Source organism: Manis javanica, chromosome 1 (genome assembly GCF_040802235.1).
Source record: "Manis javanica isolate MJ-LG chromosome 1, MJ_LKY, whole genome shotgun sequence".
NCBI lineage: Eukaryota > Metazoa > Chordata > Mammalia > Pholidota > Manidae > Manis > Manis javanica.
In genome coordinates this window covers 2,164,649-2,184,670 of record NC_133156.1, presented here as the reverse complement: position 1 = coordinate 2,184,670, position 20,022 = coordinate 2,164,649, and the positions used below count along the sequence as shown (strand labels likewise).

Sequence of the window (20,022 nt, the reverse complement as noted above, 5' to 3'; positions counted from 1 at the left end):
CACGTTTGTGATTCGGGCATCTTACTGCAGCCAGTGTACACCCTGGTCTCAGGAGACAAAACAAAGAGGTCCCGGGGCATTGGCTTCCAGACCACAGAGCAGAAGCAAAGGGACCAGCAGAGCTCGGAGGACTAAGGGCTGCTGCACACATCCTTTCCTCCTGGATAAGCAGGTGCCACAGGAGCAGCAGCCACCTCCTTCTGTTTCTTTCCCCTCTTCTGGCTGTGGAGGGTCCCGAGGAATGCTGGGTCTCCTGGCCCACTTCATCAGCACTCCCACCGCTTACCCCACAGCTGAGAAATTGCAGATTTAAGTGGCAAGAGCGTTTCTGGCACGTGCATGGAGTCAGGGGAAATCACTGCCTGCTCAAGTTTGCTGGAATGTTCAAGAGGCTGGTTTCATTTGATTAAAAGCTCCATCCACCAGGAAAGGAGCCAGGTCAGTGGGGAGCCTGACTGTTAGCAGAATTCTATAGGTAAGCATGAAGACAAGTGACAGGTTTGGGCTCTGCTGCTACCATTTTTCCCCGGAGAGCTCCAAGCCTTTCCAACCCCAGGCCAGTCCTCAGTTCTCCCTCTGTGCTTTGGGCATAATCTGTGAGCCTTGTGAAAAGCCAACTAAGAGTAGGCGGGTTAAGTTAACCCCTGGGTGATCTTTTCTAGGGCCATAATTGGGGAGCATACTAGGCCCAGGCCCAAGAAGGAATGGTGCTTTTTAGCTGGGTGTATCTTATATATTCTCTGTTCTGTGAGTCAAGGAGGGTAGCAAGGGAAAGGGCCCTCAAGCAGGGCTCTGAATCCTACCCTGCTTCAGGCAGAAGAGCTCCATGGTGTCCCCCTGGCCCTCTCAGACCTTTGAGAGTTAGGTAAGATTGCCTAACTCCTTAGGCAAGGGGCTTTGGATTCCAAAGCCTTCAACTCTGCAAAGTCCTCCCCTAGATGTGTTCAGATCCCTGGAGGATTTGCAGTATTGTGTAAGATCCCTGCTGAGTAAGATCCTGCCTCCTTACAAAGTTCTGCATCATTTTGCTGAAGACAGGAAAGTAAGTTACTTCTCTGATTTCCATGAGGAAAAATAAACAGAAATAAACCCAAAGCTTCAGCCATGAGAAGCACATGTAAGCACAGCAGATTTTAATAAAGAGCTGGATATCACAAGGAGAAGGTAAGAGTGTACCCAACATAGCAAGAAATCCTGAAACCCTATATCAGACATTCCTGTTTCTTAAACACCATTTTGGTTTCCCTGTTGCTGGGATCTGCTCTCCTGGCCCTTTACTGAAGCAGCCCCTTTACTGAAATCATGTCCCTTCCCACCAGCAGCTCCTCTCTCCTCCCCTTCCCTTCTCTTTCCTCCCTTCTTCCCCCTGTCTACTCCAGTCCTGTAGGAACACAGACATTTCTGCCTGCAGCCCTAGAGTTTCACCACCGAACTGATGGCACACATCATCCAGATATTTTTCCAAAGATACAGTTGATTTTTGTCATTCCCAGTAGTTATATTCTATAAAATCCTCATAAATCAGTATTAATGAGCTCTGAACCACTGCTCCTAGGAGAAATATAGGGAGGGCCAGGTTCCTGCAAGCCTCTGGTCACACGTTTGTCAGCCATTCAGTACATAACTTTGTTTTATGTGTGTGTCTGTAAAGACATCATATAAGTGATGCCAATGATTCATTAACAGTTCATTAACTATTGAACTCATGACCAACAGTACTGTAACTCATGTCTGAAGGAAGCTTGTCTAACATATATTTTCTCTGTGAGGCACGTCACAGGCTTCTTGAGTCTAGGAACAGACAGCACTTGAGCACTATGCTTGGGGTCCATTTTAAACAGCAAAATCCCCAACAAAAAGCATAAAAATGCGGAAAAGGGGGGGAGGGGCACCAACTAGCCCTCTAAAAGGACACCTTGTTGATAGTATCAGAGCCAAAATAAGAAGGCAGAGCACATATCCTTGTTCCGTCTCAGCTGGGAGCACACGTATTGGGTGACTTCATTCTTCCACTGCCCTGCAGACATCTGAGAAGGACTGCGAGGGCATTCCAGCTATTGATTTTAGAGCTGTAAATACATTTTAGCAAGCAGGTGAATTCACGAACATGGAATTGGCAGATCATAGGATGCAACTCTTCTAAGAAGCATAATGGTGCCATCTTTTGAGATAGCAGTTTTAACATTTTACAATACACGTTTTGGCATATGATTTCATTTGAAAAATCAGTTCTGCTGTCTGAAGGAGATTTGAAAGCCAGTGCTTTAGGAAACCTGATCCATGGTACATTTAATTTGGATTATCGGTCTTGTCTAGTGACAAGGACTTGATGAAACTTGTCAACCAGGTTGAGTCTTGTGTCTACAGGGAGAATAGTCCACAGATGAGAATTTTACATGAAGTAGGGAGGCTATGTTATTATGTACATTTCTAGATGATAGAGAAGATAACCAAAAGGTCATGTTTTTATTGACCTATAGGACCTTAATCAGTTTTGTATCTAATGTAGGATTCTTATTCTAGAATCCAGCCTGTAAGGTGGACCCTAAGAGTCTAACCTTGCTCTTCCTTAAGCCTGAGAAGCATTCTTCAGATCTTTCAGAGTCTCCAGGCATATTCTTCAGATTGTCACAAACCTTGGGAACATCCTGTCATTTCAATTAAAAGACAAGAACTACTATAAAGAACTCAGGTGTAGGTGTTTGTGTTGAAAATCAGAACCAGTGAGTTTACCTGAGGCCCTGGGATCAGCACTGGGTGAAATGCAGTAAACTCAGATTGATGATAAGTTTAGAGCCAGAGGTTTTATATCTTTGGAGCTTCCCCAAGGTTCCCAGGTATCCTGCCACGAACTGCTTCCACAGCTCCCCTCTGCTCTCAGCTGTGAGACATAATTGAAGGACAGATGGGTGGGTGTGCGAGGATATATGCTATTTTCATTTTAGTTATCTGAACAGCATTTACAAGCTTCAATATTCTGTTGTCCTCAAGGCATGATTCTTGGCTATGGAAACCTGACACTGGTCCATCCTCCGGCAGCTGACCACAGGCTTGTGCAGCAGTCATGTTTACAGATGGCATTTCAATCACATCGCTTACACCTTCCTCCACTGTCACCACCATTCTGACAGGAAGGAATTGCATTTACTCCATTTTTCAGAAGGTGAAAGGCAGCAGTGGCCTGCCAAGTATAGAGTCGATGAGAACAGTATCTAGTCCAAGGCCAGACAGACAAAGAAGGATGTGATTGCAGATGTGAATCAAGGAGACCTGTGATAATTCGAGAATTAGTTGATCCGTTTTTTTAGTTTTTTGAGAAAAATTATTCCAAACTTATCAATAAACCCAAGTCAAGAACATACACTCTTCATGTCATTTTGGAGCATTATTTAACACGGTCACCCAAAGGTTTTTAATTATTTAGGGCAATAAGTTTTAAGCTTCTCATCACCTTGGAAATACCTGTGGATCTTCAAAAAATACAGATGCCTGGTTCCTCCTGGACATTCTGATTGACTGGTAAGGGGTGATATGGTGGGCCAACTAAGCCCCCCCCCACCAAAGATGTCCATGACCCAGTCCTCAGAACCTGTGCATATATTGCCTTACATGGTCAAAAATTTTGCACATGTGATTGAGTTCAAGATCTTGAGACAGGAAGAGTGCCCTGGTTATCTAGGGACATGCATTGTAGTCACATGCCCTTAAGAAAGGGAGGCAGGAGAATCAGCATCAGAAAGAGAAGATGGAAGCAGAGGTCAGAGAAGGGTGAGAGGACACTCTGCAGCAGGTTTGAAGATGGAGGAAGTGGCCAAAAGCCAAGGAATAGGCGGCCTCTAAACCTGGAAATGGCAAGGAATGGCTTCTCCCCTAGAGACAGAAGGAACACAGCCCTGTGAACCCATTCTAGACTCTGACCTCCAGAATTGTAAGAGAATGAAGTGTTGATTTAAGCCTCTATGTTTCTGGTAATTTATTACTATGAGAAACTAACACAGGTGGGACCTTGGACACCAGAATTTTTTTAATTTCCCCAAATGGTCCTCATGTGCAGCAAAGTTTGGGAGCCCACTGATCTAACAAAATGTACCTGTGTCTGGCTTTGCCATTAACTATTTGATCAGGACCAGATACTACCATGAGGTTCCATCTTGCTTTCTAGATTTCTATTTTGTAGAGAAGATAAACTCAAGGTCATGATTTTATTTCCTGTAAGACTCTAGCCAGTGTTGTATCTAATCTCTAAATCATATTCCTTTTTTTCCAAAATAGCTATAAATATCTAGTTCTTCAAAATGTGTTTGGAACCAGCTTTATCATTCTACATCTCTCAATAGTTGGATACATTTTTGACATATATTCTATACGTATCATGTTTTAAACTCCTTTAAAACATACTTTTACATGTTCAGTAAGTATATGTGAGGAGACAGAAAAATGGCATGAGGATATCAGTTCCTCCACTGGGCAGAGCTTTCAGGAAGGTTGAAGAGTTGCTTCCAAAGCTCTGGAATTAAAGCCAGATCAGTCACTGTCATTGAGGCCATGTAGGTTGGTTGGGATAAAACCATCCCCTGCAGCCTCCTTCCTGATTCTCAGGATCTGCTGTCAGGCAGGGCTGGCCTTAAACCCTCACTGTGCTGCTTAATAGCAAAATGATCATGAAAATCTCTTCTTATAGTCTCTATTTGTTCATCAGAAAAATTGTGATCATCTACATCATATCATCATTCAAGGTATTCAGGAGGCGATTGCACCTAAAGCATGCAGCCCAGTCCTGGCACCTGGGTAAGCCTCAGTGCTCACATTGCCCAGACCACTGAGTGGTGCTGGCCGCAACTCCTACTTTCTTTACCTCTCTGGCCGTGCCAGTGACAGTAGTGATGCCACTGACCACAGCAGGGGTGGGTGCATTACATTAAGTGGCTGAAAGAGTTTGACTCCCAGAAGGTCTAGATTGGCCTTGTAGAAATTTCAGCCCAAGGGAGATCCTGACTCCATGTGCAGGTGCTCTCAGGCAGCCTGCAGGGCTTTGCAAGCTGATGGCCTATATTTCACACTGGGGAAAGGATGCCATTGTTGGCCTTCTTCCCCTTTGACATTTCTGCCATTCACGTACATTCCTCTCACTGATGTGCTGGGCTGGCTTCATATTACATGCTGTGGCAATTACGTGGGAATGAATGGGCTTTGCATTTCTTCCCATAATTATCTGTCAACATGGCTGAAATAGTGGGCACTGGGTGCACAGGGAAAGATTCTCTGGCTATATACATTGAGTGTACAGCTGAAGCTGCTTCTTTGCTTGGCTGCAAGTGACAGCATGCCCAACACATAAAGACATCCAGGTCCTCATCAGGACTGAGACTCAGGCACCTCGCAGTTGAGTCTGCAAAACTGTCCCTGGGCAGCTGAGGTTGAGGTCTGGTTACAAAGGCTTGTGCCTGCAATGGGAAGGAAGTCGACCCAGCAAAGTCAAATGATTAAGAATCTGGAGAGATTGATTTCAGGGCTTAAATACCTACTCTTCAGTTGATCTGACTCTGAATCAAGAGAGATAGGAATGTTAACCATGCAAGGAATGTTGACCAGATAAAGTGCTAGATAGGTAAGGCTCTCATTAAAGGTCACTCAGAGGTTACATGGAAAATAGGTGAAGCAAGACTACAGCCATCACTAGAGAGGAGAACAAAAACGTGTCATGTACTGAACGTACTGAGCATGAATGAGAATAGCAGCCCCTCATTGGAGTAAATTATGTAGATGATTAAGATAGCTTCATTTACAGGTATGAAAAATTCATTAGTTAATTTAGTTGGTCAGTTTTTCAACAAACATTTACTGAAGTTCTGCAAACACCAGACAGTGTGCTGAGCAAAGATAGCTAGAAAGCACAGCCAAGCTCAAGAGCATAGTCTGTGCAGTTAATGTAATAAATACTACTGGAGGTACAGACGTAGTGTGGCGGAGCCCTAGGAAGGACTGATACCCTGTGAGAGACTTTCAAAAGTTATGGTTGTTTTATGTAATGGAGCATCTCCTTCTATGTAGTTAGGTAGCAAACTCCTTTTACTAGTTCAGTTTTAGGAGACTCTCTCAAAACAGGGAAAGAGAGAGAGCTCTGAGCTTGTCCTTCAGTGACTAGCAATCAGCAGCTGTTTGATTGCAGCCAGAGGATGCTCTCAGATGAAGGAAGCACAGTGTGTAATAGACTTATTTTGTTTCCAGGTAGAAGGTGTATATATTATATTCTTTGAGGATATTCAACTCTACTATAAAAGATAATCACACACATAGGATGGAGGAAAGTCACAAGATGTGTTAGGTATTGTACCAGGTTGAGTAGTGTCCACCCCCAAAATTAATGTTCCCTTGATTCCTGTGAATGTGACCTTATTTGGAAATGGGGTATTTGCAGATATAACTAATTGAAATGAGGTCATGCTAGATTAGGGTGGGCCCTAAATCCAGTGGCCGGTATCCTTATAAGAAGGCCACATGAAACACAGGAGACAGAGAAGGCAGCCACTGAAGTCAGTGGCAGGGATTAGAGTGATGTGTCCACAAGCTAAGGAACACCAAGGACTGCCAGCATCCCCCAGAGCTGGGAGAAAGGCATGGGACTCTGCCCCAGAGCCCACGGAAAGAACCGACTCTGCTGGTCCCTTGTTTCAGTCTTCTGGCCTCCAGAAATGTGATACTGGGGCACGACACAAGGTTGAATACCAGGAAGCAGGGATCCTTGGGAGCCTTGTGGATGGTGGTGGCCACAGAAAACAAGTTAAACAGGTGAATATTCCCCAAATCCTTGTCCTGTGGTTTTTTATACGTTCATATAAAGATAAGTAAGCGAGTTTTCCCAGTAGAGACTTCAGTCAGCCATAGACTCAGAGCCGTCAACCTGAGACAAAAAGTAACATTAGGAGAACTAGTATAGAAATACATTCAGTTGAAATATTCCGGTGCGGCACTAAGAAAAGTATCCAGTACCAAAATTAGTTGTGAGACAGAGAGCATCAGTTCTTTTAACGGAAATGTCTGAAAACTGGTTGTAGGAGGGTTTGCTGGAGTGAGTACTATTGCTATGCATAGTCCTACCTAAAGGAGGTGATCAAGAGTCACTTAATGGATTGTTTGGAGAGCTTGAAATGTGTTTTCCTTAGTTGGAGGCCAAAACGGATATACGTCTGACTGTGCTCAGGAAATCTGGAAGTCAAGCAAGATATGCCGGTGAATGTTGGGTATTTTGTGCTGAAGAGTTGCCAGTTTGGGATTGCTCTGAACCTCCAGAGTCTGCCTGGGCAGAGAATGCATGTGTTCTTTTGAACCGAAGGGGTCCTGGGAGTGGAGCCATCCTAGATACCTTTAAAATCCAGGTAGAGGCCCATCTGCAAGAGGAGGAGCCCAAAAAGAGATTCTGTGTTGCCTGAAGCAATAAAAAAAACAAGAGCTGAGCGAGGAAGAGCCAGCTGATGAAGCACTGTTGGCAGGAATTGCACCCAAAGACACAAAGAGAAGGAATTGCCAAAAAACCCACAAAATGGCTTATGAGAGTCAGATTCAGGTATCTTCTGGCCCAGAGAGAGTGAGCCATCTTAGACCAATATGAGCTGAGCAAGAACTTTCTGGTACCGTAGGCTGTCTCCCTGCCTGGGTAGCAAGCTAGGGCAGGGGGCAGGGGAGACCATCAGGCAGGAAAAAAGAGAAAGAAAACCCTTTCTTCACGTCACAGTCCAGCAGCCAGGCAGTTCACAGGAGGTCCTAACGAGGGAGGTAAGTTTAATGGTAACTCAGGTTTGAAGCTTATTACCCGACACTAGACACGTGAAATTATTGAAGTTAATACTGTGCATCTTAGGGTGGTTGAAGGACTGTCTCTTATTAAAAGGGTAGTCAAGTGTTTTTTCCAGAGACAGGGTTGTACCAGACGTTAGGAGACAAGGTAAAGTTATTTATATGATTCTATCCTATGATCTCTCCTTGTTCAATTTTTAAGTTTCACCAGAAACCGCCTCTGTATTTGAATTTGGATCATTTTAAATATGAGGCTCTGACTCCTTCCGAAGTGAGTTACAGCTAGCACAGACAGTATTGTAATGATTATCAAGCTCAGAGCTTGGCAGAAAAAAAACTGAATGGAGCCCAAATATCACGTGTCACATGCCTGTAGGCCTGAGACTGTGACAGAAGTTCCTCTCAAGGCCTTGTGACAGGTTCTTACTCCCCCACTTCAAGTCCCATTCAGCTACTGGCCCTTCACTCATTTGTCCACACAACCATTTATTCACTCAGTCAACCTTTTCAGAGCTTCTGCCACATGGCTGGAACCCTCCCTTCCACTCCTGAGAAAACTGTGTTTCGCAACTAGTTCTTTCCTCTACCGCCAAGATTTCTCCCAGGATCATCAGCTCATCTGCACTGAGCGAATGGCAGCTTTCCTGCAAGAAATATTTGGATAGGTTTAGAGAAAGTGAGATATGACACAGGCTTGGAGGTCTACCATATACATAATTATATATGAAGATGTTTCTTTTTCTTTTTTTTTTTTGAGAACGCATCTCTCATATTTATTGATCAAATGGTTGTTAACAACAATAAAATTCTGTATAGGGGAGTCAGTGCTCAATGCACAATCATTAATCCATCTCAAGCCTAATTCTCATCAGTCTCCAATCTTCTGAAGCATAACAAACAAGTTCTTACATGGTGAACGAATTCTTACATAGTGAATAAGTTACATGGTGAACAGTACAAGAGCAGTCATCACAGAAACTTTCGGTTTTGATCACGCATTATGAACTATAAACAATCAGGTCAAATATGAATATTTGTTTGATTTTTATACTTGATTTATATGTGGATCCCACATTTCTCCCTTTATTATTATTATTTTTTTTATTTTTAATAAAATGCTGAAGTGGTAGGTAGATGCAAGATAAAGGTATAAAACATAGTTTAGTGTTGTAACAGAGCAATTGTAGATGATCAGGTGTGTGCCTTAGACTATGTGTTAATCCGAGCTAGACAAGGCCAATAAAACATCCACGGATGCAGAAGATTTCTCTCAAAACGGGGGGGAGGGGGGGTGAGGTTCTAAGCTTCACCACTGTTGATCCACAATTTCTCACCTGATGGCCCCCCTGCAACGGTGCCTGTCTTAGGTTGTTCCTCCCTTGAGGAATCTTACCCGTCTCTGGCTAACCAGTCATCTTCCGGGGCCATACAGGGAGATGTAAAGTTGGTAAGTGAGAGAGAAGCCATATTGTTTGAAAAGGTTAGCTTTTTACTTCTTTGCAGATTTATGCCCTGTGGTTTCTATGCCCAGCATTTGTCTTGAGGTATCTTTACCACTTGGAGGAATTATGATACTCGGTAAATTCGATATGAGGCACGAATTCTATTTAAGGGTTGTAGTTAGGAAGGAAGAAGAAAAGCTATAGAGGTAGCAGATGGAAGAAAACCTGAGAGGATTGATTATTTCTTTGACATATCTTCTTGTAGATTAACTTAAGCATGTATAGGTTTTAAACTACCAACTAAATTGTGCATACATATTAACATAATAGGAATATAGTTACATAAACAAAGCAGATCTATAATTAGCAGCCATCTCCAGTGAAGCCATGAAAACCAGTTAGGCACCCTAGGCATTTGTGAAAATTTGTCTATGATATGATGGATATTGTCCAACTGTACTTGAACAGTCTGAGAGAAATCAGACAAATTAAAGCAACCCATTTCTGGGAACTCACATCCCATATGTTCTTTTAACCGTAGATAGTCTGTAGTCGTAAGATTTTGGAGCGCTACAACTTGCACTTCTCCTAATTCTTGGTTGAGTTCCAACAGTATAGAACCAGTCAAATTTGTTGTTTTACTGTATGCACAGGCCAGCTTAGATATCTCCTTCTTCATTTCAATAGCAAGTCCAGGAAACGGTGGGATGGATGCAACTACAGCTGCAGCATCGTCTGGATTTTTGTGGAGGTTTTTTGATGATCATCTTCTGGTATGAATCTTCCAGAGAGTGCTGATGTTGGAAGTTCTTCTTCATATCGTATCTTAGTTCATTTTCTGGGTAGCCAAATTAGGCTTTGATCTTCTGTATAAAAACAAACAGACCCTTTCCCCACACTTTGATATGCCCTTTATACCATTGTGTAGAACTGATTGGAGGTCACCACACAGGAACTGCCGTTTTTTTTTTTATTAAGAGAAAGGAATATTATCAGAATAGTGTACCTCCATAGCCAATCATCTGACACCCTTTAAGTGATCAAAATTAAGGATATGTAAAGCATGCGTTAATCTTTGATTTACCATTAGTTTTATCCTATCAAGGAGTAATCCCCCTTTTCTTTCTTTTTTTTAAATCTTTAATCTACACTTACATGAAGAATATTATGTTTACTAGGCGCTCCCCTATAACAGGTCCCCCCTATAAACCACATTACAGTCACTGTCCATCAATCAGCATAGCAAAATGTTGTAGAATCACTACTTGTCTTCTCTGTGTTGTACAGCCCACCCCTTTCTCCCTCCCCCCCATGCATGCTAATCTTAATCCCCCCTTTCTTCTTCACCCCCCATCCCTCCCTGTCCACCCATCCTCCACAGTACCTTTCCCTTTGGTACCTGTTAGTCCATTTTTGGGTTCTGTAATTCCGCTGCTGTTTTGTCCCTTCAGTTTTTCCTTTCTTCTTATACTCCTTAGATGAGTGAAATCATTTGGTATTTCTCTTTCTCCGCTTGGCTTATTTCACTGAGCATAATACCCTCCAGCTCCATCCATGTTGCTGCAAATGGTAGGATTTTTCCCTCTTCTTATGGCTGAGTAGTATTCCATTGTGTATATGTACCACATATTCTTTATCCATTCATCTACCAATGGACATTTAGGTTGCTTCCAGTTCTTGGCTGTTGTAAATAGTGCTGCGATAAACATAGGGTGCATCTGTCTTTCTCAAACTTGATTGCTGCGTTCTTAGGGTAAATTCCTAGGAGTGGAATTCCTGGGTCAAATGGTAGGTCTGTTTTGAGCATTTTGATGAACCTCTATACTACTTTCCACAATGGTTGAACTAATTTACATTCCCACCAGCAGTGTAGGAGGGTTCCCCTTTCTCCACAGCCTTGCCAACATTTGTTGTTGTTTGTCTTTTGGATGGCAGCCATCCTTACTCGTGTGAGGTGATATTTCACTGTAGTTTTAATTTGCATTTCTCTGATAATTAGCAATGTGGAGCATCTTTTCAGTGTCTGTTGGCCATCTGTATTTCTTTTTTGGAGAACTGTCTGTTCAGATCCTCTGCCCATTTTTTAATTGGATTATTTGTTTTTTATTTGTTGAGGCGTGTGAGCTCTTTATATATTTTGGATGTCAAGTCTTTGTCGGATCTGTCATTTACAAATATAATCTCCCGTACTGTAGGGTTCCTTTTTATTCTATTGATGGTGTCTTTCGCTATACAGAAGCTCTTCAGCTTAATGTAGTCCCACTTGCTCATTTTTGCTTTTGTTTTCCTTGCCCGGGGAGATATGTTCAAGAAGAGGTCACTCATGTTTATGTCTAAGAGGTTTTTGCCTATGTTTTTTTCCAAGAGTTTAATGGTTTCATAACTTACATTCAGGTCTTTGATCCATTTTAAGTTTACCTTTGTATATGGGGTTAGACAATGGTCCAGTTTCATTCTCCTACATGTAGCTGTCCAGTTTTGCCAGCACCATCTGTTGAAGAGACTGTCATTTTGCCATTGTATGTCCGTGGCTCCTTTATTGAATATTAATTGACCATAAATGTTTGGGTTAATTTTTGGAGTCTCTAATCTGTTCCACTGGTCTGTGGCTCTGTTTTTGTGCCAGTACCAAATTGTCTTGATTACTATGGCTTTGTAGTAGAGCTTGAAGTTGGGGAGTGAGATCCCCCTAATTTATTCTTTTTTTTCAGGATTGCTTTAGCTATTCGGGCTCTTTGGTGTTTCCATATGAATTTTTGAATTGTTTGTTCCAGTTCATTGAACAATATTGCTGGTAATTTGGTAGGGATTGCATCAAATTTGTATGTTGCTTTGGGCAGGATGGCGATTTTGACGATATTAATTCTTCCTAGCCATGAGCATGGGATGAGTTTCCATTTGTTAGTGTCCCCTTTAATTTCTCTTAAGAGTGACTTGTAGTTTTCAGGGTATAGTTCTTTCACTTCTTTGGTTAGGTTTATTCCGAGGTATTTTATTCTTTTTGATGCATTGGTGAATAGAATTGTTTTCCTGATTTCTCTTTCTATTGGTTCATTGTTAGTGTATAGGAAAGCTACAGATTTCTGTCTGTTAATTTTGTATCCTGCAACTTTGCTGTATTCCGATATCAGTTCTAGTAGTTTTGGAGTGGAGTCTTTAGGGTTTTTTATGTACAGTAGCACATCATCCGCAAATAGTGACAGTTTAACTTCTTCTTTACCAATCTGCATTCCTTGTATTTCTTTGTTTTGTCTGAATTCTGTGGCTAGGACCTCCAGTACTATGTTAAATAAGAGTGGGGAGAGTGGACATCCCTGTCTGGTTCCCGATCTCAGAGGAAATGCTTTCAGCTTCTCGTTGTTCAGTATAATGTTGGCTGTGAATTTATCATATATGGCCTTTATTATGTTGAGGTACTTGTCCTCTATTCCCATTTTGCTGAGAGTTTTTATCATGAATGAATGTTGAATTTTGTCAAATGCTTTTTCAGCATCTATGGAGATGATCATGTGGTTTTTGTCTTTCTTTTGTTGATGTGGTAAATGATGATGATGGATTTTCGAATGTTGTAACATCCTTGCATCCGTGGGATGAATCCCACTTGGTCATGGTGTATGATCCTTTTGATATACTGTTGAATTCTGTTTGCTAATATTTTATTGAGTATTTTTGCATCTACATTCATCAGGGATATTGGTCTGTAGTTTTCTTTTTTGGTGGGGTCTTTGCCTGGTTTTGGTATTAGGGTGATGTTGGCTTCATAGAATGAGTTTGGGAGTATTCCCTCCTCTTCTATTTTTTGGAACAGTTTCAGGAGAATTGGTATTTTGTCCTCTCTTTGTGTCTGATATAATTCCGAGGTAAATCCGTCTGGCCCCGGGGTTTTGTTCTTGGGTAGTGTTTTGATTACCATTTCAATTTCTTTGCTCATAATTGGTTTGTTTAACCTTTGTGTTTCTTCCTTGGTCAGTCTTCAGAAGTTATATTTTTCCAGGAAGTTGTCCATTTCTTCTAGGTTTTCCAGCTTGTTGGCATATAGGTTTTCATAGTAGTCTTTAATAATTCTTTGTATTTCTGTGGAGTCTGTCATGATTATTCCGTTCTCATTTCTGATTCTGTTGATTTGTGTTGATTCTCTTTTTCTCTTAATAAGTTTGGCTAGAGGCTTATCTATTTTGTTTATTTTCTCAAAGATCCAGCTCTTGGTTTCGTTTATTTTTGCTACTGTTTTATTCTTCTCAGTTTTGTTTATTTCTTCTCTGATCTTTTTTATGTCCCTCCTTCTGCTGACTTTAGGCCTCATTTGTTCTTCTTTTTCCAGTTTCGATAATTGTGATGTTAGACTATTCATTTGGGATTGTTCTTCCTTCTTCACGTGTGCCTGGATCACTATATACTTTCCTCCTAAGACTGCTTTTGCTTCGTCCCACAGAAGTTGGGGCTTTGTTTTGTTGTTGTCATTTGTTTCTATATATTCCTTGATCTCTATTTTGATTTGTTCGTTGATCCATTGATTATTTATTAGCATGTTGTTAAGCCTCCATGTGTTTGTGAGCCTTTTTGTTTTCTTTGTAGAATTTATTTCCAGTTTTATACCTTTGTGGTCTGAAAAATTGGTTCGTAGAATTTCAGTATTTTGGAATTTACTGAGGCTCTTTTTGTGAGCTAGTATGTGGTCTATTCTGGAGAATGTTCCATGTGCACTTGAGAAGATTGTATATCCTGTTGCTTTTGGATGTAGAGTTCTATAGATGTCTATTAGGTCCATCTGTTCTAGTGTGTTGTTCAGTGCCTGTGTGTCCTTACTAATTTTCTGCCCGGTGGATCTATCCTTTGGGGTGAGTGGTGTGTTGAAGTCTCCTAAAATGAATGCATTGCAGTCTATTTCTCTCTTTAGTTCTGTTAGTATTTGTTTCACATATGCTGGTGCTCCTGTGTTGGGTGCATATATATTTAGAATGGTTATATCCTCTTGTAGGACTGAGCCCTTTATCATTATGTAGTGTCCTTCTTTATCTCTTGGTACTTTCTTTGTTTTGAAGTCTATTTTGTCTGATATTAGTACTGCAACCTCTGCTTTCTTCTCACTGATGTTTGCCTGAATATGTTTTTCCATCCCTTTACTTTTAGTCTGTGCATGTCTTTGGGTTTGAGTTGAGTTTCTTGTAAGCAGCATATAGATGGGTCTTGCTTTTTTATCCATTCTATTCCTCTGTGTCTTTTGATTGGTGCATTAAGTCCATTTACATTTAGGGTGACTATTGAGAGATATGTACTTATTTCCATTGCAGGCTTTAGATTCATGGTTACCAAAGGTTCAAGGTTAGCCTCTTTACTATCTTACTGCCTATCTTAGCTCGCTTATTGAGCTGTTATATACACTGTCTGGAGATTCTTTTCTTCTCTCCTTTCTTATTCCTCCTCCTCCATTCTTCATATGTTGTTTGTTTTGTTCTGTGCTCTTTTTAGGAGTGCTCCCATCTAGAGCAGTCCCTGTAAGATGCCCTGTAGAGGTGGTTCGTGGGAAGCAAATTCCCTCAGCTTTTTCTTGTCTGGGAATTGTTTAATCCCACCCTCATATTTAAATGATAGACGTGCTGGATACAGTATCCTTGGTTCAAGGCCCTTCTGTTTCATTGCATTAAATATATCATGCCATTCTCTTCTGGCCTGTAAGGTTTCTGTCGAGAAGTCTGATGTTAGCCTGATGGGTTTTCCTTTATAGGTGACCTTTTTCTCTCTAGCTGCCTTTAAAACTCTTTCCTTGTCCTTGATCCTTGCCATTTTAATTATTATGTGTCTTGGTGTTGTCCTCCTTGGATCCTTTCTGTTGGGGGTTCTGTGTATTTCCGTGGTCTCTTCGATTATTTCCTCCCCCAGTTTGGGGAAGTTTTCAGCAATTATTTCTTCAAAGAGACTTTCTATCCCTTTTCCTCTCTCTTCTTCGGTACCCCTAACCCCTATAATATGGATATTGTTCCTTTTGGATTGGTCACATAGTTCTCTTAGTATTGTTTCATTCGTGGAGATCCTTTTATCTCTCTCTATGTCAGCTTCTATACGTTCCTGTTCTCTGGTTTCTATTCCTTCAATGGCCTCTTGCATCTTATCCATTCTGCTTATAAATCCTTCCAGGGTTTGTTTCACTTCTGTGATCTCTTTCCTGACATCTGTGATCTCCCTCCGGACTTCATCCCATTCCTCTTGCATTTTTCTCTGCATCTCATCCCATTGCTCTTGCGTTTTTCTCTGCATCTCTGTCAGTATGTTCATGATTTTTATTTTGAATTCTTTTTCAGGAAGACTGGTTAGGTCTGTCTCCTCAGGTGTTGTCTGTGTGATCTTTGTCTGCCTGTAGTTTTGCCTTTTCATGGTGATAGAGATAGTTTGCAGAGCTGGTCCAAGTGACAGCTGGAAGAGCTTTCCTTCTTGTTTGTTTGTGGCCTTCCTCTCCTGGGAGAATAGCGACCTCTAGTGGCTTGTGCTTGGCAGCTGTGCACAGACAGGGCTTCTGCGTCCTGCCCGGTTGCTATGGAGTTTATCTCTGCTGTTCCTGTGGGCATGGCCTGGCTGGGGCTGCTCCTCCAAAATGGTGGAGCCCCGTTGGAGGGCGAGCAGCAGGGAGGCTATTTGTCTCTGTAATGGGCGTTTGTGCTCCCTGCTACCCAGGGGGTTAGAGTGCCCAGAGATCCCCAGGTTTCCTGCCTCTGGGCTACGTGTCCTCTCCTGCCCCTTTAAGACTTCCAGAAAGCACTCTCCAAGCCAAAACAACAACAGCAACAACAAAAGAAAAATAATTAAATAAATATTTTTTTAAAAAAAGGAAAAACGCACGATTTTCTTTGTCCTCAGGTGCCGGTCTCAGGCACCCGTTCACCAGTCTTGCTGCCCTGTTTCCCTAGTATTGGGGTCCCTGTCCCTTTAAGGCTTCCAAAAAGCACTCGTCAAAAAAAAAAAAAGCCACTCCCGTTTCTTTGTTCTCCGGCGTCAGCCTCAGGCACCGGCTCACCGGTTCTGCCACCCTCAGCCTCAGGCACCGGCTCACCGGTTCTGCCACCCTGATTCCCCAGTATCCAGGACCCCACACATGCACTGTGTCTGTGCTCTGGTCTGGAATCCTGGGGCTGGGTGTTCAGCAGTCCTGGGCTCCCTCCCTGCTGACTCCTCTCCTCCCACTGGGGGCTGGGGGTAGGGGCGCTCGGGTCCCGCTGGGCCGGGGCTTGTATCTTACCCCCTTCGCGAGGCGCTGGGTTCTCGCAGGTGTGGATGTGGTCTGGATGTTGTCCTGTGTCCTCTGGTCTCTATTTAAGGAAGAGTTGTCTTTTTTATATTTTCATAGATAAATGTGGTTTTGGGAGGATATTTCTGCTGCTCTACTCACGCTGCCATCTTGGCTCCGCGTCTCTCGAGTTGTGTCATATTTTTATGCATATTATGTAAATGGAAAATCGCTGGGAAATTGCCAGTCCTCTGAATTATCCCCAGTTTTTCTCCAGGGAAAAATGGAAGTTACGTGAAGAAATGAGTCAGACTGTATCTGAAAGTGAAATGACTGAAAGCTCTAATTGATTCTTAATGCAAAGCCAGCTCAAGGCCTGTCTGGTAGAGTGCTTGCAGTGGGCTTCAGAGGCTCTGTGCTCAGCAGGTTCCGGGTATCCTCACTATCTTTGACTTACTTTCTGACCATACACCTGTTCCCTCTTTGGTCTTGTTTCTGTATTTCTACTTATAGATTTAGATAGAACATTCTTTCATTGCATTTCTGGTTAGTTAAAACGCTCAAGCTTTTATCATCTCTACATCTATTTTTGTGATCATTTTATAACATCTAAATTGTAGCATTTATTTTCCCCAAATAAATGTTGTGTTCATTTCAACCTATCTTTCCCATTTATTATCATTTTTTTATATATTTTTTGCATCATGTATTTAATTAATTATCTTCCAAGCTTAATGTTCTTCACTCACTACAGAACATGGCACACACTAGTGCTAATACTCATCCCAGTTTCGATCTTAAAATCCACGCCCTTGGTTGTGGTGTTGAGTAAACACCTACTCGTGCTAATGTTCAGCCCACATTTCTCTCTATTACTACTGCTACTACTACAGTTGTGCTGGGTATCTTCCAGTTGTCCCTCCACACCTTACCCTTCCCACCTTACTTTGTGCCATGGGAGGCTGGCCCTTGCGGACCACATCAATGGACTTCTTAGCTCTCTGGCTTCTAATTGAGTTCAGTCCATGTTGCTGGCTGGAGATAGGAGGCAGGAAGAGGAGTGAGGTCAGGATATTTTTTCCTCCTTGCTCCTTTCTTGCTGAATTCCTATGGATTGGTTGCTTCTCTTGACTCAGGTCCACTCAGTCCCATAGGGAGACTTTAGGCATCTCATAATTATTACACATTTTGTGGACTATGAGAAAAATGGATACTCACCTTAAATATACAGCTATTACATTCATATCAGTTTATGTCTATTACTGATTACTGTCATAGAAACACACATAAAATTTTATCATCTTCGGGTCACTATGTTTGACGACATCCATACTGTTGCATTTTAGTGATAGTTTGAATGTTGCTTGCAGCTTGACATATAACCCACATGTCACAATTAAGTTATTAACTGCGTGGAGAACATACTTACACTTAGCACTTCCATGTTGCTTTCCATCTTTAATGTGTACAACAAATAGGAGTTAATCAATAACAGAACAGTGTATTCAGTAATGATCTTTTACTATTGCTTGGTTCATTTCAGATCAGAGGCCTTTTATTAGTAAGCCCATAAAACTGATGACAAGTTTCCAGTTAATAGACAAGATTTATTTGGGTATGTACTTCTACATCCTCTGTCTCTTTACTAGCTTGGCTTCCCATTAGATGGTAAGCCCCTAAAAGCAGAGACTGTCCTTTATCTCAGTATCCCCTGGACCTGGTATAGGATCTAACACCTGGTAAACATTCAAACAAATACTTGTAGAATGGATAAATGAGTGGACGTTGTAGTGAACTGTCGAGGTGATCATGAGTCTACTGTGACAAGGGTCTAAAAGGTTGTACTTTTAATGTCAGATATTTTCAATCACCCTCTGAATTGTAAAGAAGGGTCATAGTTTGAAGCTTTTCAAAACTCATGACAGTATCTCTTTGAAGCTAAAAACCATCCTGTACCAATGAAATGGATATGTCCCGCCTAGTTAATTAGCCTGAAATGTGTTCTTTCCTCTGTATTCACCGCTTGAGGAAATATTTGCTCCACATAACTCTACTAAATGAACTGAAGGCAGAGATTTTCACCACCATCTGCAGAGCTGCCATCGCTTTCCCTTGGTGCCTTGAATGTTGGGAAGAATGTTGAGTCTGCCCTGACATTTGACAAGAGATGCTGTCACTTTCCAAGCAGGTCACCAGTTCATGGAAGTGATTGTGAGCAGCTTTCGCAAGCAATAGCTGACGTGTGTGGCATCTACATCATTGCTTTTCAACACCTGCATCAGGGAGTAGGAGAAATATTTTGAAATGAAGGAAAAGAAGACTGTTCCAAAAGATAAAACCCAGTGTGGAAAATAAGTCTTTCACAGCTCTGTGTAAAACACACACACAAACAAAAAAAAATATCAATGTCATGTGTCAACAAGCATGGAAAGGATAACTGAAAACAGAGTCCAAGTTATACTGAAGAAGAATCAGGTTTAAAAAATGATCTGTGAGACAATGTGATCTGGTCCCCTTATTTTACAGATGAGGAAATTTCAACCCAACCAAATGACTTGCTGAAGGTCATGTAGCCAGGGCTTTTCTACTGTTTTCGTCAATACCATGTTCATTTCCACAGTGCTCAGTCCTCAAGGCTCCATTTAAACCTTATCACTAATTTTAGAATCCAAAATTGAACTATGGACATTATTCCCCTAAACATTTAGTGAGAATTGATTTTGTATTAATTATAGGCAATGTGAAGATGCAGCATTCCTGTACTTGACTAGCTCTAGTGACTAATATAGCCTTACCCATGGAAGGAGATGAGAAGAGGCCAAAATGAAGCTTTTAGTTCAGATTCTTTTATTTAGGATTAATTCTACTGATTTAGAAGTAACTCAGACACTGTGATTTAAAAAAAATAGTTTTTCCCTCACATTATAAATAATGTCAATTTGGTTTAAAACAAGTAGCTTTAAAAAATTCAAAGAATCTAGTGTTAAGAATTCTATCAATGCTTTCAACCACTAGTAATTTATTCTATTACTAAGCTTTCATTTTTATGGAACATTAATGTAACAGAGATATAATTTTCTTTTTGTTCACTAATGATGTAACAAGATTGTGAAATCAGTCTTGATATTGAAAGAAGTGGGTCTGGAAGATGTAGAGGCAGAGAAATCCTTGGAACAACCAGTAAGCCTAAAAAGAGATCCTCCTATTGAAACTAAAACAAAAACCTGAGGCAGAGAAATAATGCAACTGGGGCTGCTGACTGTTTTCCCACTGGCAGTGAAGAGGGTTTTAGAGAAGTATTTTTCTGGAGTGGAAAGAAAAATAGACCAGAAATAGGATAGCTAAAATGCAGCATGCAGCTTTCTGGAGGGTTGGAAGGGAACTCCTCCCCAAAGATGGAGTCAGAACCAGTGACAGGGGATGCTCATTTGATCAGGCATTACTCAGGAGGAGAGCCTGGCCACATCCCAGTGGTAGCAAGTTTAGTAGGACCTTGAAAGAGTTGGAGGGCTCAGTACTCTAACTAACGTAGCTAACCCCTGGGAAAGATAAACCTGCAAATGGCTG

At 41.6% G+C, this 20,022-nt stretch overlaps 1 protein-coding gene across 15 annotated transcripts in view; it reads left to right on the top strand.

Annotated features, from left to right (window-relative positions):
- LOC140844947 (uncharacterized) overlaps positions 1 to 20,022 on the top strand; it is a 205,728-nt gene that overhangs the window by 120,018 nt on the left and 65,688 nt on the right. Inside the window, exon 3 of one of the 15 annotated variants that reach the window (XM_073218511.1) lies at positions 17,999 to 18,070. The exons of 13 other annotated variants lie outside the window; for them this stretch is intronic. In XM_073218511.1, the coding sequence (XP_073074612.1) occupies positions 17,999 to 18,017 (19 nt within the window). In that variant the 3' untranslated portion in view covers positions 18,018 to 18,070. Of the gene's footprint in view, positions 1 to 2,991; positions 7,932 to 17,998; positions 18,071 to 20,022 lie in introns of those variants that run through there. One more of the 15 variants, XM_073218658.1, reaches the window with a different exon arrangement.